This window comes from Vulpes vulpes, chromosome 12 (genome assembly GCF_048418805.1).
Source record: "Vulpes vulpes isolate BD-2025 chromosome 12, VulVul3, whole genome shotgun sequence".
NCBI lineage: Eukaryota > Metazoa > Chordata > Mammalia > Carnivora > Canidae > Vulpes > Vulpes vulpes.
The window spans coordinates 77,019,510-77,033,853 of record NC_132791.1 but is presented as its reverse complement, the minus strand read 5'-3'; the positions used below and the strand labels follow the sequence as shown (position 1 = coordinate 77,033,853).

The following is a 14,344-nucleotide window of genomic DNA, read 5'->3' as shown; positions in this document are numbered from 1 at the left end:
ACTTTGATGGCTTACTTTCTGGCTCAGCTGAGTCCAAAGTTGGTGCCTCATTAGATGCAACCAGAGAGATTTTATGCATTTTTTTTCTGCTTTCTCACCACTACCCCCTATCGCTCTGGGGTCTACCACAGAGTCCAGGCATCTGATTTTTTATTTTATTTATTTCTTTAAATTCTCAGTTCACTTGTTAAAGATCAGCCAGGTATTCAGCAGAGGTGGCAAAAAGGCCTAGGTTTGAGTTTACGAAACTAGTTTACAAGTTTAGTTTGAACTTGTCAATTAAGGGTGGAGTTGTTAGGTAAAGCCTCAAATATTAGGAATGAAGGGGAGCAGGGAGGGAGAGAGAGAAGAGAGGAAGAAAAAAGAAAGCAAGCAGACAGACCAAAGTCTGTCTGTTGAAGGAAAAAATGGGGAGAAAATAATCCCTAAATCAGATCATTTTAAAGAAAATAAATAATATTACCACCCAGATCTCAGCTCTCCACGGGAAGAACATAAGGGTCAGTGATTCTTAAATTATACCCTGAAGTCAATAATTTAAAGAAAGGGTGGGGGAGGAGGCCTTTTCATAATTATTAATTTTTAAGGCTGGTCTCTCTCTCTCTCTCTCTCTCTCTCTCTCTCTCTTTTAAGAGTTTATTTATTTATTCATGAGACACACCGAGAGAGGCAGAGACACAGGCAGAGGGAGAAACAGACTCTCGGCAGAGATCCCGAGATTCCAGGATCAAGGCCTGAGTCAAAGGCAGACGCTCAACCGCAGAGGCACCCAGGCGTCCCTCTCTTTCACAACTATATTTGTCGTTATTGAGACTGGAAGTACTTCTCATACAACGGTTGGCTGACCTGTAGAATCTGGGAAAAGATCATTTACATTTTTTTCATAAAGGGATGTTTTTAAGGAAATTCTGTGGATTTCATTTCTTCATCCAAAGACATACTGTTGCATGTCACCTCCATAAAACGCTCATAAGCCAATGAAAAACATTGTTTTCCTCATTTTCATAGGCATTTTGCAGCTGAGTCCTACCCATCCGCCTCTCCGCCCCCAACCCGGGACCTAGACCTGTCCCATTAGCTCCTCTACCTCAAACAACGTCATTTTCTGTCTTTTAGGTATTATCTTTGGAGTCTCCGTTTATTGAAAAAGGTTTGCTAAGAAAAGCCAGCACCTCTTCCTCTCCAACCCAGGCCCTCCCTGCCAGCCAATGAAGTGGCGCGATAGGAAGAGCAGAGCGGGAAATTCAAACTTTTTGTTCTTCCCAGAGCGAGAGAGCCATCCTCCCCGCCCTTCTACTGGCACTCCAGAAAAGCCAGGGACACTCAGAACAGGAAATGGGAGCTCGGATTCCTGGGACCCAAACAAAACTGAAACGGCTCTAGATTGAATGTTGCCATCGATAAACAATTCTAATTTTTTTTTTTTTTTATTTATTTATGATAGTCACAGAGAGAGAGAGAGAGAGGCAGAGACACAGGCAGAGGGAGAAGCAGGCTCCATGCACCGGGAGCCCGATGTGGGACTCGATCCCGGGTCTCCAGGATCGCGCCCTGGGCCAAAGGCAGGCGCCAAACCGCTGCGCCACCCAGGGATCCCCACGATAAACAATTCTAATGTGAAACTAGAGCAAATTCATTTTATCTGTGCGCAAAGAGCTTGAGGGATACCCGATAGAGGTGCCCACAGGAACCACGGGCGACTATGTCTAGTTTACCCAGTGCTTTAGGCTAGGGTATTTAGGGCCAGGTTATCTATGGCCCTACCTGCTCTTTTACCGCCCAGACCTTGCCTCCTCCCAATAGCCCAAGTCTGGATTATCTATCCCTATTCAGAAAACCTCTAACCACTTCTTTACCCAGCAGGGAAATCCCGATGTTTTAGAAGCGTGCAGACACGGGGAAGGGATGGATCCTAAGTATCATGAAGCTTAGGGAAAGCCCGCAGCAGATGGGTGTTCCCTGCTGGGCGTTACGCTCAGTGCTGTATTTCGCTTTAAAGACCATGGGACTGGGGTCCCTGGGTGGCGCAGCGGTTTAGCACCTGCCTTTGGCCCAGGGTGTGATCCTGGAGACAACGGATCGAATTCCACGTCAGGCTCCCGGTGCATGGAGCCTGCTTCTCCCTCTGCCTGTGTCTCTGACTATCACTAAAAAAAAAAAAAAAAAAGGAGTCTCTTAAAAAAAAAAAAAAAGACCATGGGACTTTCAAAATCCATTCTCGGGTCTACAATTGCCTCAATGATCACCTATTTTTTAGACTCTCTAGGACGCAAACGTATGGTAGCAGAGTTGAATTACACCGCTACGAAATAGCGGTTATAGCTCTTCTTGGAGAAAGTGGGTGGCTCTGAAAAGAGCCTTTGGGTTGGATGGTGCCTCGGAGAGGGCTCACTTGGAGCTGGTGTACTTGGTGACGGCCTTGGTGCCCTCGGACACGGCGTGCTTGGCCAGCTCCCCGGGCAGCAGCAGGCGCACGGCCGTCTGGATCTCCCTGGACGTGATGGTCGAGCGCTTGTTGTAATGCGCCAGGCGCGACGCCTCGCCCGCGATGCGCTCGAAGATGTCGTTGACGAACGAGTTCATGATGCCCATGGCCTTGGACGAGATGCCCGTGTCGGGGTGCACCTGCTTCAGCACCTTATATACATAAATGGAGTAGCTCTCCTTGCGGCTGCGCTTGCGCTTCTTGCCGTCCTTCTTCTGCGCCTTAGTGATAGCTTTCTTGGAGCCCTTCTTCGGGGCCGGAGCAGATTTAGAAGGCTCAGGCATGGTTCTTTCCTAAGAGCTGAAGAAACGTTAATTGCAGTCACAACAATTAGTGCTGTGAAGGGTCCGGAGCTCATTCTTTTATAGTTCCTCAATGCAAATGAAGTATCAAAAATTGTCACTTCTCGTTGGGTAAAATCAGAACTCTTTCGCTAAGGGGAGGGTTTATGCAAATTAAGGGTTCACGTTTTCTCTTCCTATTGGATTCAGAGACAAACATAGTTTGACCAATGGGATAGATTGTTGGCTTATCCCTGCACTGCGTATAAAAATTTTTTTCCTCCCCCGCCCCACCCCAAGCAGAGCTGTGTACGTTTGTGTGGAAACACAAGCGCCGCTGTCTGGAATGTCGGGTCGGGGAAAGCAAGGAGGCAAGGCTCGCGCTAAGGCCAAGACGCGCTCGTCGCGGGCCGGGCTCCAGTTCCCGGTGGGCCGCGTCCACCGCCTGCTCCGCAAGGGCAACTACGCGGAGCGGGTCGGGGCGGGCGCGCCGGTGTACCTGGCGGCCGTGCTGGAGTACCTGACGGCCGAGATCCTGGAGCTGGCGGGCAACGCGGCCCGCGACAACAAGAAGACGCGCATCATCCCGCGCCACCTGCAGCTGGCCATCCGCAACGACGAGGAGCTCAACAAGCTGCTGGGCCGCGTGACCATCGCGCAGGGCGGCGTCCTGCCCAACATCCAGGCCGTGCTGCTGCCCAAGAAGAGCGAGAGCCACCACAAGGCCAAAGGGAAGTAAAATCTAGTAGAGGGCACTTGCTTACAGTTTTACTACAGCAAATTCAAGGCTTTTTTCAGAGCCATCTATATTTCACAAGAAAGGCTGGTAGCCCAATTTATGTCATGTTGATGGTTCTTAACATTTTGTGTAACAGATAAGGTTAAGTTAACGCTACGATCCAAATAAACGGGCATAGCCGACGTCGTTTCGCTGTAAGAAGGTAGAGTGAAATGTACAAAGGAAATTTGCTTTTTGACCAATACAACCTCGTTAGGTTTTTACAATTTTTAGTTTTACGAAAAACCATTTTATCTCAGGGGTCATTGTGTGTATCTAGCATTACCAGACCAGGTGCTTTACGTGTGATGTTCCAGATAACACCCAGGGTCCCTGTCATGTAGTCCACGGGAAAAACTCGGTATTAAAGGGAGCTATAATGACCAAAGAAGTAGGAAGTGGCAATCTAGGCGACCCGATATTTACTTCAAAATAACTAACGTAAGGGAAAAGACAGGACAAAATTGTACTCCATGAAGGGTGCAGACCAGCAGGATTAATAACCTTCGAGTCTAAGAAATTTGGAGAATTTCAGGCCCGACCTAGACTTAACAGAACCACAAATTACATTTTACATGTTTATTTCTTAATTGGCTGGTTAAGCATATACTGTACTTCGTGAAAGTATAAAACATACCGAAAAGAAAGAGAGGTGGCATAATTTATCCAATCAGATTCTCCGGTAATTAATCAATGTGCTTACCGTTTGACCAAAGGTTTTAGCGCCCAGATCTTTTGAAAAATTACAAGGCCAATCAGAATGCTTCTTACTGTATATAATGGAATCTTTCGCCTGTTACCCGCTAGGCTGTCGGTGTGTCTTTAGTTTCGTCTCATGGCTCGCACGAAGCAGACGGCGCGCAAGTCGACGGGCGGCAAGGCCCCGCGCAAGCAGCTGGCCACCAAGGCGGCCCGCAAGAGCGCGCCGGCCACCGGCGGCGTCAAGAAGCCGCACCGCTACCGGCCCGGCACGGTGGCCCTGCGCGAGATCCGGCGCTACCAGAAGTCCACGGAGCTGCTGATCCGCAAGCTGCCGTTCCAGCGCCTGGTGCGCGAGATCGCGCAGGACTTCAAGACCGACCTGCGCTTCCAGAGCTCGGCCGTCATGGCGCTGCAGGAGGCGTGCGAGGCCTACCTGGTGGGGCTCTTCGAGGACACCAACCTGTGCGCCATCCACGCCAAGCGCGTCACCATCATGCCCAAGGACATCCAGCTGGCGCGCCGCATTCGCGGGGAGAGGGCGTAAAAAAAACTTAGAGTTGAAAAAGGCTCTTTTCAGGGCCACCCACAATCTCTTGAGAGCGGTTGTAACTGGCGTTCCAACTATTGAAGCAGAACTGGTAGGAGAACCGTTTGAGTATGGATGTTTCTGGTACTGTCTCTTAAATGTTTGCCCGAAGTCCTTTCTCCGGCTTCAGTCCCCGTTAAAAGTGCCTTTTTAGGCACATTTGTGTTAATGTGCCTTGAATGCATTTCTGATTTCTTAAAAAGTTAGACAAAAGCTTCACATGTGTACAAGGAATGGAAGGCAAAATAAGCCTTTCGTTGGACTAAAGTGCTTCAGGGAGTTTTAAACATTTCTGATGCAGTTCTCTGAAACCCCGGTAGTTTTTTGTCGAGTTGGACTTAGAACAGCATTTAGCTATGTGCAGTTTGTAGAGGGTCCTGACCATCCCCTGTAACTCCTTTTGGTCCAATTAACATACTGTAGGTAAATCTAACAGCATTATCGAATCCATACAATTTTTAGTAATTCACAAAACATGTCATGTCTCCCCACTCCAGAATCCTGTATTGGTCTGAGGAGGGATTGACGCTCAGGTGATAGAAACTAACTTCGTTAGTCACCAGCAAAGACCCACTAAATATATCTGCAATAAGAAAAAGACTTGCCTATCATCCAAAGGTTTTTTTTGTCTATACATCTGAAAAGCAATGGGATTTGAGATAACTGACAGGTAGCAACACTAAAGCATCTCTTAGTCATGTCCCCTCTTAATAAATACAAATTCATTGACAAATGTCAATTTCTTTAATTTTCTAAGTATAAAATTATAAGCTGATAGTAGTTCACGGTTTTCCGAGGCCTAAAATGTACACAACTTGGCAACTGTTAATAATTACAATTCAAAATTTTAAATACAAAACTAGATAGCAGGTATTAATTTATAATTGAAAGATGAGCCAAATTCCAATTATACACAAATAAAACCATAGCCATTAGAAAGTTCAGAAAAATAGCAGTTTATTAATTCTTGAATATAATACTACAATGTTTATTTTCTTATATTTTTGTCTATATACTCTGATTCGATTTTTACCTGAAAATTATTTTGGAATATTTTCTATATAAACAGAAGAGAATGCAGTATTTCCTCCAGGGTGATTGATCACAGCTTATTTTGTTTTCTTGATAACTTAGAACTAAGTTCAGCTTCAAAACACATTATTGATAGTGTCATTTTTTTTTTTAAGTATTTTACTTATTTATTTGAGAGAGAAAGAGAAAGAGAAAGAGAGAGCGAGCAGGAGCAGGGAGGCGGTCTAGAGGGAGAGGGAAAAGTAGACTCTGCTAATCAGGGAGCCTAACATGGAGCTAAATTCCAAGGCCACTGGAATCATGACCTGAGCTGAAGGCTGATGTTTAAACTGACTGAGCCACCAGGCACCCCAGTAGTGTCATTTTTAAGATGGTTTTCAAATTTGGGAAATCCTTTGTCAAAGTTCTTCATATGGGAGTTGTAAACTTTGGAAGGATTTTTAATGGACTAGCTTTCAGCTCTATACATTTCCAATCTGGATTCATCTGTACTATATACTTACTGCCAGTGTGTGGCTGCTACAAATACATAGATGTCATTATATGACATTTAGCCCTACATCTTCCTGCCTGAAATCCAGGTAAATTTGTCAGTGAGCAGTAGGAGTTTATTTCTTGAAACCATTTTTACATCCAATTGGCTAGAATAACTGAATGAACTCTGTATTAAGTACATTTGCAAATTTGATATCTCATTATCCCTAAACAGATATTAAGTAAATTTCTTCTTACCTAAATCCAAGTGTGTTCATTAATACCCAACAGAATCAGGCAAAAGGTGAATTGTAATGAAAGGGAAGATTTAGTGGCAAAAAAACAACAGGTTTAATCAGCTGTAAATATCTTCACATTGAAATTTTTTTTTAAAAGAGAGACCAAGTGAACACACTCCACAGAGCCCCTCTCAGGGCTTTGGAAGTACTGGGCCTAACTTTTGAGTTTCATTAGCTTCAGAGTAAATGTGCTTCTGAGCACCAACTATGCTTTTCTAAATTACACGTGACTTCCCCTGCCCTCCTACCACCCTGTTCTAAGACACCTCAGCAGAGAGCCCTAGGAGTTGAGAATCACTGGGTTGGGATGACTTTTTTTTTTTTTTTTTAAGATTTTTACTTATTTATTCATAGAGACACACACACATGGAGAGGCAGAGAAACAGGCAGAAGGAGAAGCAGGCTCCATGCAGGGAGCCGGACTTAGGGACTTGATTCCGGGTATCCAGGATCACACCCTGGGCTGCAGGCGGCACCAAACTGCTGCGCCACCAGGGCTGCCCTGGGATGACTTTTAGGCTCTGGGACAATCTGAGTTTTGCTTTGCATGATGCTTTGGATCATCAGAGATACCAGGAGGACAACGCTTAGTGGGAAGAATATAAATTCAACTCTGAGAAGTTTGAACCCTTTCAATATAAATGTGAGTTCCCTGGAACAATATGCAGGGTTTATAGATCTATTCTGGACTATCATCCTCCCTCAAAGAGGTCCTCGAGAGGAACAATAAAACCGTGTTTTCATTGGAGTCAGTCTAATAGCTAACATTCAGAGTTCTCCTTGGGTCAAGTACCACATGAGCTGGTTGTCCTGAATTATTATATACCTTGGCTTTTAAAAAGCCTACTTTACCTTTTTTTTTTTTTTTTTTTTTTTTTAAAGTAGGCTCCAAGCCCAGCACGGGGTCCAATGCAGGGCTCAAACTCAGGATGCCAAGATCAAGACTGAAGCTGAAATCAAGTCAGACTCTCAATGGACTGAGCTACCTAGGTGTCCCTATATGATTCTTAAAACAACACTGAAATTCAGGTTCTCTCACTGTCTCCATTTTACAGAGAAAGAACTTGAGTCTAAGAGATTTTAGTTGATTGGCCAAGTTCATACTCCTAATTAATATCATTGTCAGGCAATCTCACACCAAGCCCACACTCTAAATATCTTCTGATCAGTAAGATTGCCCGGAAAAGGATTCTTAGATCTAGTTGCTCCTCGAAGGAAACTGTCTCACAGATTAGGCTGAATGATTAAGAGTTGCAGTGGCCTGGCTTGGGCTAATTTCTGTTGTCAGAGTCCTCTGGTCAGTGGCCTGGTATGAGATGAAGTGGGTAGGATGAGTAGAAGGAACATCACATCTTAGGGATGCTCTCTGAGCTTCACAACCAGCTCAGAACACTCATCTCCTTGGAAACTCTGGATTCTGCTACAGAGTAAGTATTTGCTTGCGCCTTCCCCACGGTTTACTATCGAGCTATATTGTTCAAGATATCAGTATCTTGCATGACCATTAAGCCATGTATGAGCATTAAGCAACCAACATACAGAGGATAATTATACTGGCTTACTTATTGGAAACTACCTAGCTACCTTCTTAATATCACCAATCCCTAGTATTAATGACACCTACCTCAAAGTGCTGTGACAGGGCGTTTGGTAATAAGTAGAGAGAGCTGAATACATTGTAAATTAGAGCTCAGAAAACGCTAGCTCTCAATATCCATGTTCCTACTGAGACCTAAATCCCTGCTCCACTATGAAATCCTCTAATGATATAATCTTGCTTCTCGAAACCTGTTCATCTCTGGCATGAATTTCAACCCAAAGTTACTTTTTACACTTCCCTAGGCATAGAATGGCACCTAGAACTTTGCCTATGAGAAGTAATAGGATATTTAATTTTTTGGCCACGAGAGCACTGTGTATGTGCAGGGAAAAAAAAAAAAAAAGTTTGGTATACTGCATTACAAGTAGCCTTTAATTTCTGTGTTACTAGCACTTTTGTCATACATATCACATGAGATCATGAATTATCATGTCATTGCTGAATTATCACTCAGCAGTTTATGCAGTGTTCATTGCCAGTTTTAGCTAACCACCCATGTTCAGGCAATTATTTGAATATATTATTGCTGTATCAATATTATAAGTAGAATATTATAAATAAGATTATTAATAATGTCAAAATAAATTATAGAAATCATAAACTAAAAGTCAAGATAAGGACCTTTACGAAAAAAGCAGTCAAATTAGATTATCTCTCTTTTTTTAAGATTTTATTTATTCATGAGAGACAGAGAGAGGCAGAGACAAAGGTAGAGGGAGAGGGAGAATGGGGATCCTGATGCAGAATTTGATCCCAGGACCCCGGGATCATGGCCTGAGCCAAAGGCAGACAGACACTCAACCACTGAGCCACCCAGGTGCCCCCAGCCAAATTAGATTCTAATGAATGGCTTACAGTATCAGACCTAAGCCAGCCAAGTTTGTGAATGCTTGTGAGGGAATGGAACAAAATCAGAGAAACATTGGTGAAGACTGACTGTATCTAAGGTCTAGGCAAAATTAGAGATTTTTTTTGACAACTTTTAGCTTTCTGTGAATGAATTCTCCCTTTACCTTTACTAGAGAAGGGCGATTCTATTTGTTTGTGAGGAAGTTTCATTTGAAAGTAAAGGGCACTCGTCACCTATGCAGATATGTTTGCGGAAGACAATTGATGTTAGGATCAGTTGCAAGTATACATACTCCAATAGAGTGTGGACTTGAAAGTCTTTGAATGGGGAAGGGAATACAGATGTCATTACCATCGCAGGATGCCATTACTGTAAGCTCAAACTGTGATTATATTTGGAGTGTCTTAATTAAGTCTCCTGGTTGCTACAACTCAAACCACCCTGAGCCAAGTGAGGTGGTGGCCCCAGTGGCAGGAGGTCAAGATGGCTCAGGGGAACCAAGAACTCTGATGTCAGGAACCCAGAGAACACATCTCCATGCATCACTCCTCTCTGCTCTTGCTTATTCTGGGCTCCATTCTGCTCTGTTTATTCACCAGACCTCTTTGTTTCTCCAGGAGTGTCTAAGAAGACAGTTCCCCAGACTTCAGGTCCCCTTAGTTTCTGTAACTGTTTCAGTTTATAAACAAAATTTTGGGTGGTTCATATCAGCCCAATGACCTTCGGACTAGTCAACCATTCTTAAAGGTCAAGATGTTTTACCAAAGTTTAGGCCACAGAAGACGGTATATATTAAGACACAGTGACATGCAAGCTTTAAGTCGAAATAAGGTTAGAGAAGACCAGAATATTTGGGGCCAGAGAGTGTTCTAGAGTTTTGTTGTCCACGTGGTTGGCATGAGCCACATGCACTTAACTTGACCTCTTGAAACAGGATAGTAGGAACATAGAGGTACTGCATGCAAAGAGTTTCCAAAGACATACTATAAGAAATAAGAATGTAAAATATCTCAAATATTTTTACATTGAGTTTATGTTGAACAAGAATATTTTGGATATATTAGGTTAAATAACTTATTAAAATTGATTTCACCTGTTTCTCTTTTCCTAATTTATGTTATGGCTATAGACAGTACTATTCTAGAGGTGGTTAATTCACAAAATATAGATTCTTTCCATAGCTGGGTATCTTCAGTGTGTACTTCATGGGATGCTGGTCCTCAAGGAAGCTAAAATCTCAGAGGTTGCCATTTCGACAGTAACAAAGACAAAATACCTGGGAATAAAAGTAATTAGAAATAGGAAGATGTAGTCGGAGAAAATTTAAAACATTCTCCACAGGTATGAAAACTGAGGGCTTTTTATGTCTAATGGAGGGGTGAAGAGGTGAGAGGGAGGAAGTGTCTTAAATTACATTTGGAAAACAAAATAAATAGAATAACTGGGAAATCCTGAAAAAGAAGAGCAACGCGAGGGAATGAGCTCTATCAGCTATTAGTCATGTTTGAACACGTTTATTAAACATTCAATTCTTATATAATAAATACTATAGGTCATGTATTCTCAGCATTTAAACCAGTCCCGTGAACAGTCCTTAAGAGTGTGATCACACCTGAGGAATGGCCAAGAAAGATCAAAAGAACAAAGTAGAAAATCAAGAATTACTTCACCTACCCATGTAATTTAGCCTAAGATAAAAAGGTGGCATCTCCAAATGAGGGTGAGGTAGGGAGGCAAAAATGTTAGGGTCGGGTACATTTATTAAGCTTACAATAAAATAGAGAGGGCTGGGTTGTTTTAAATGTGAAATTAACAGCACAGAGAACGCTGGAAGAAGCCATGGGAAAATGCTGTCTGCGCGCGCGCGCTGCTCTCTCAAAAGTGGAGGTCTTTCTAGTGTACGAAAACGGACATTAAAGTATCCGAATTCTTTTGGGAGGGGCTGAAACCCGTGGTCACCACGGGTAACGGGAGACCTTATCTAGATTAACAACCAGATCCGTCACTGTGGCGATGGACGAACTGAGCTGCAAATCTCCAGAAGCCCCTGTTCCTTGGAACTCGTCTCAAAGGAAAAATCAAGTGTTCACCGGAGTAAAACCGGGACCAGGACCAGGATTTTGTCCGGAAGAAACGCCGGACACTGCAAAAGAACCCACAGGTAACACCGGGAATATAAACCCGAGCCCTTCATTAGAGACACCCGCACCCGCATATATGTAGGTTTCCAAGTCTCCCCCTACGTGGTTCCTCGCGTGGAAACTGGGGACTTGGGGCCGCACAGACACGCAATCGGAACGCCTCCGTGTCCAGAGGCTGACGTCTGCCTGAAATGAAGCTCCGTGGCCCGCTACCAGGACAAAATGGCCGACAAAAAGTTGTTTTTGCTGCGCTGCGACCCATCACGCCTTGGTCCGAAGACACGGGACGCGAGGCGCAAAGGGACAAGGCCCAGCGGTGCGCGGTGGCCGGGTGCCTGCGGGCAGCTGCGCACCGGCTGGAGCACGACCGCGCGGGGCTCAGGCGTCCGAGCCTCCCCTCCCTCCTCTCCCCCCCCCCTCCCCGCGGCCGGCTGCCGTCCCCAGACCGGACCCACCGGCAGGATTCCAGACACGGCAAGGGCCCCAAGTACCGGATTCCCGTCTTCATCAAGTGAAAAGGACAGAAGTCAAACGGCTAGAAACAACGAGCCGAGTACCCAGGAGACCGGACACCACCCAATAACAAACTCACGACGAAAATCCGGGGCGGCGAGATGGGCCAACCCGCGAGCAGGGCGGGACTTTTAAAGGACTTTCCGACCCAATCGGGGGATCCGTGAAGGCAGGGACTGGCAGGCGGGATGGATGGTGGTTCTCGGTGTTCGCAGCGCGGGGCGGGCGGGGCGGGCGGGGCTGGCGGGCGAGGGCGCGCCTCGGGACGGCGCTTCCGCACCCCTCCTGGGAGGAAGCCCGGGGCACCGCGGAGCCGGGGATGCACTCCCCGGCCCCGTTCCCGCTGGCTCATGGCCTCCGAGCCGACCACCCACCACACGTTTAGAGTTAAAGAGAACGGAGTACAGAATGCTCAGCTCTTTCTCGGAGATTAGTGGTGGCTCTGAAAAGAGCCTTTTTGGGTTTTAGAAGCAAACGGTCAACAACCTACTTCTTTTTGGGCGCAGCCTTCTTGGGCTTGGTAACCTTGGGCTTGGCCGCCTTGGGCTTCACGGCCTTAGCCGCGCTCTTGGCCGCCTTCTTGGGCTTAGCCGCCTTCGCTTTTTTGGGGCTCTTGGCCACCTTCTTGGCGACGGTGGCCGCGGCGGGCTTCTTTGCCTTCTTCGGGGTCTTCTTGGCGCTCTTCTTGGGGGTGCCGGTCCCCGCTGCCTTCTTGGGCTTCTTGCCCGTCCCCGCCGCCCGCTTGGGCTTGGCCGCGCCCGCCTTCTTGGCCTTGGGCCTGGCCTCCCCGGAGGCCGCCTTCTTGTTGAGCTTGAAGGAGCCCGAGGCGCCGGTGCCCTTGGTCTGCACCAGGGTCCCCTTGCTCACCAGGCTCTTGAGGCCCAGCTTGATGCGGCTGTTGTTCTTCTCCACGTCGTAGCCGGCGGCCGCCAGCGCCTTCTTGAGCGCGGCCAGGGACACGCCGCTGCGCTCCTTGGACGCGGCCACCGCCTTGGTGATGAGCTCGGACACCGGGGGCCCGGACGCCTTGCGGCGCGCCCCCGCAGGCTTCTTGGCGGCCTTCTTCTTTACGGGGGCCTTCTCCGCCGGGGGGGCGGCGGCGGGCGCGGCGGGCGCGGTCTCCGACATGCTGAGGCTCCGGGGCTGGGGACGAGTGGCAAAGCGCGGTAGGTGCGCCGCGGCCGGGCCGCCATATATATAGAGCGCAGGCGCGCGCTGATTGGTGCTCCGCTCGCCCGCCTGGCTGGCAGGCTCCGAGCCGCCGCCGTGCGCCTAAGTTGTGTTTGTTCCACTTCACAAAAGGGGGAATATGTGAAAATGCCCCGCACCAAATTCCCCGGCTTTGGTCGGGAAAGGATCCGAGAAGCCTCAGGCTTCGTGCTCTCGGTTCATTTTTCCCGCAAGCCCCAAGACAACGCGCCCAGGCGCCCCCAAGTCCCCCAACTCCGAGGGAAGTCCAGGACGGTCGGAGACCACTTTCTGTTTTTCTTCTAAATTACCTGTTCGCTCCTTTGCCCCTGAAAGTTCTTGTTCTCAGGGGTGGTTGGGCTCATGCTTCCCTTCTCTGGGAGACAAAAATGAAATGGTTTCCACTTCAGTGTTCACGATAATTCTGTTTCTTCGCGAGGGAAGTAACACAGGTCCTCTGTGAATTCCGCGCACAGATCACAGGACCCGTGGACCGGGACAAGGATCCCCGGGCCAGCCCAAAGCAGTTAGGGTCGGGCGAAAGGGGGTTCGGAAGCCTTGGGGGGCGGCCTGGATCGTGGTGGTGGTGGTGGGGTTAGAGACTTAAATCGTAGACTTGAAGACACTGAAATTCTTGATCAAATCCTTCTCTTCACAGGTGGGGGCGGGGCACTTTTCACTTTTCCAAAGGGGAGAAATTGGGCAGTTTTTAAAAAGGTCTCCGGTTCCCCTCTGGGTTGAGCAAAGCAGGGGGCCTGACCCTCAAGATAGAGATAATGAGGGAGAAGGGAGACCCCCTAAGGCTGCAAATAAATAAATAAATAAATAATTTAATTCCCCAATAGACTTGGCAGCTATAGACATTGAGATAATCTGTTTTCAAAGAAAACAAGCATTTATGTATTTATTTTTATATGTTTCAATAAAGGGACAAATTTCGGCACCGGAAAATTCTAGGTAGTAACCCAGGAACAATATCTGACCTGTGTTATGGTATAGAAGGACACTGGGAATTCAAAGATCTCGATAGAAGTAAAGCAGCTGACTTTAATGTGATACACTTTTATAAGATGAACTATAGGTTTGAAGTAAAGCAAAACAGATGGCAAAATTTTAAATAGAAATAGAGGGAAAGTACTAGAATCAGGCCATTTCTTTGTTGTTGATAAGAATGCCTCTTCTCATCCCCTCTAAAGCTGGTCTTACATATTCTTTTCATTGTCGTTTTGGTCCTACTTATTGTATTCTTGTTTGCTTTACTTCTTTAAGGTTTGGTACTTCAGATTTCAGCCTTTGGTTGCCACAATTGAAAAAATTGAATATACCCCACTAGTCATGTATTTAGTATAATTACATATTTATATTTAGTGACAAAGGGAGCATTACAACTTACCAGAAATTCTCATTCAAATATA

At 46.4% G+C, this 14,344-nt stretch overlaps 4 protein-coding genes across 4 annotated transcripts; 2 read left to right on the top strand and 2 right to left on the bottom strand.

Annotated features, from left to right (window-relative positions):
• Nucleotides 1-2,352: 2,352 nt before the first annotated feature.
• On the bottom strand, nt 2,353-2,782 carry LOC112920481 (histone H2B type 1-B). Its single transcript, XM_025999258.2, has one exon. It carries the CDS (start codon nt 2,767-2,769, stop codon nt 2,389-2,391), a length of 381 nt encoding a protein of 126 aa, XP_025855043.1. The 5' UTR covers nt 2,770-2,782; the 3' UTR covers nt 2,353-2,388.
• Nucleotides 2,783-3,112: 330 nt separating this feature from the next.
• LOC112920410 (histone H2A type 1-E-like) lies at nt 3,113-6,601 on the top strand. Its single transcript, XM_072728960.1, has one exon. It carries the CDS (start codon nt 3,113-3,115, stop codon nt 3,503-3,505), a length of 393 nt encoding a protein of 130 aa, XP_072585061.1. The 3' UTR covers nt 3,506-6,601.
• On the top strand, nt 4,380-6,601 carry LOC140594621 (histone H3.1). The gene has a single exon (XM_072728959.1). It carries the CDS (start codon nt 4,380-4,382, stop codon nt 4,788-4,790), a length of 411 nt encoding a protein of 136 aa, XP_072585060.1. The 3' UTR covers nt 4,791-6,601.
• Nucleotides 6,602-10,585: 3,984 nt separating this feature from the next.
• Nucleotides 10,586-12,927, bottom strand: LOC112920479 (histone H1.4-like). Its single transcript, XM_025999255.2, has one exon. The coding sequence runs from the start codon at nt 12,867-12,869 to the stop codon at nt 12,228-12,230; it is 642 nt and encodes a 213-aa protein (XP_025855040.2). The 5' UTR covers nt 12,870-12,927; the 3' UTR covers nt 10,586-12,227.
• Between the last annotated feature and the right edge of the window lie 1,417 nt (nt 12,928-14,344).

Excerpts from the sequence above, each read along its gene's own strand:
- LOC112920481 (XM_025999258.2), bottom strand. The coding sequence starts at position 2,769 with ATGCCTGAGCCTTCTAAATCTGCTCCGGCCCCGAAGAAGGGCTCCAAG.
- LOC112920410 (XM_072728960.1), top strand. The coding sequence starts at position 3,113 with ATGTCGGGTCGGGGAAAGCAAGGAGGCAAGGCTCGCGCTAAGGCCAAG.
- LOC140594621 (XM_072728959.1), top strand. The coding sequence starts at position 4,380 with ATGGCTCGCACGAAGCAGACGGCGCGCAAGTCGACGGGCGGCAAGGCC.
- LOC112920479 (XM_025999255.2), bottom strand. The coding sequence starts at position 12,869 with ATGTCGGAGACCGCGCCCGCCGCGCCCGCCGCCGCCCCCCCGGCGGAG.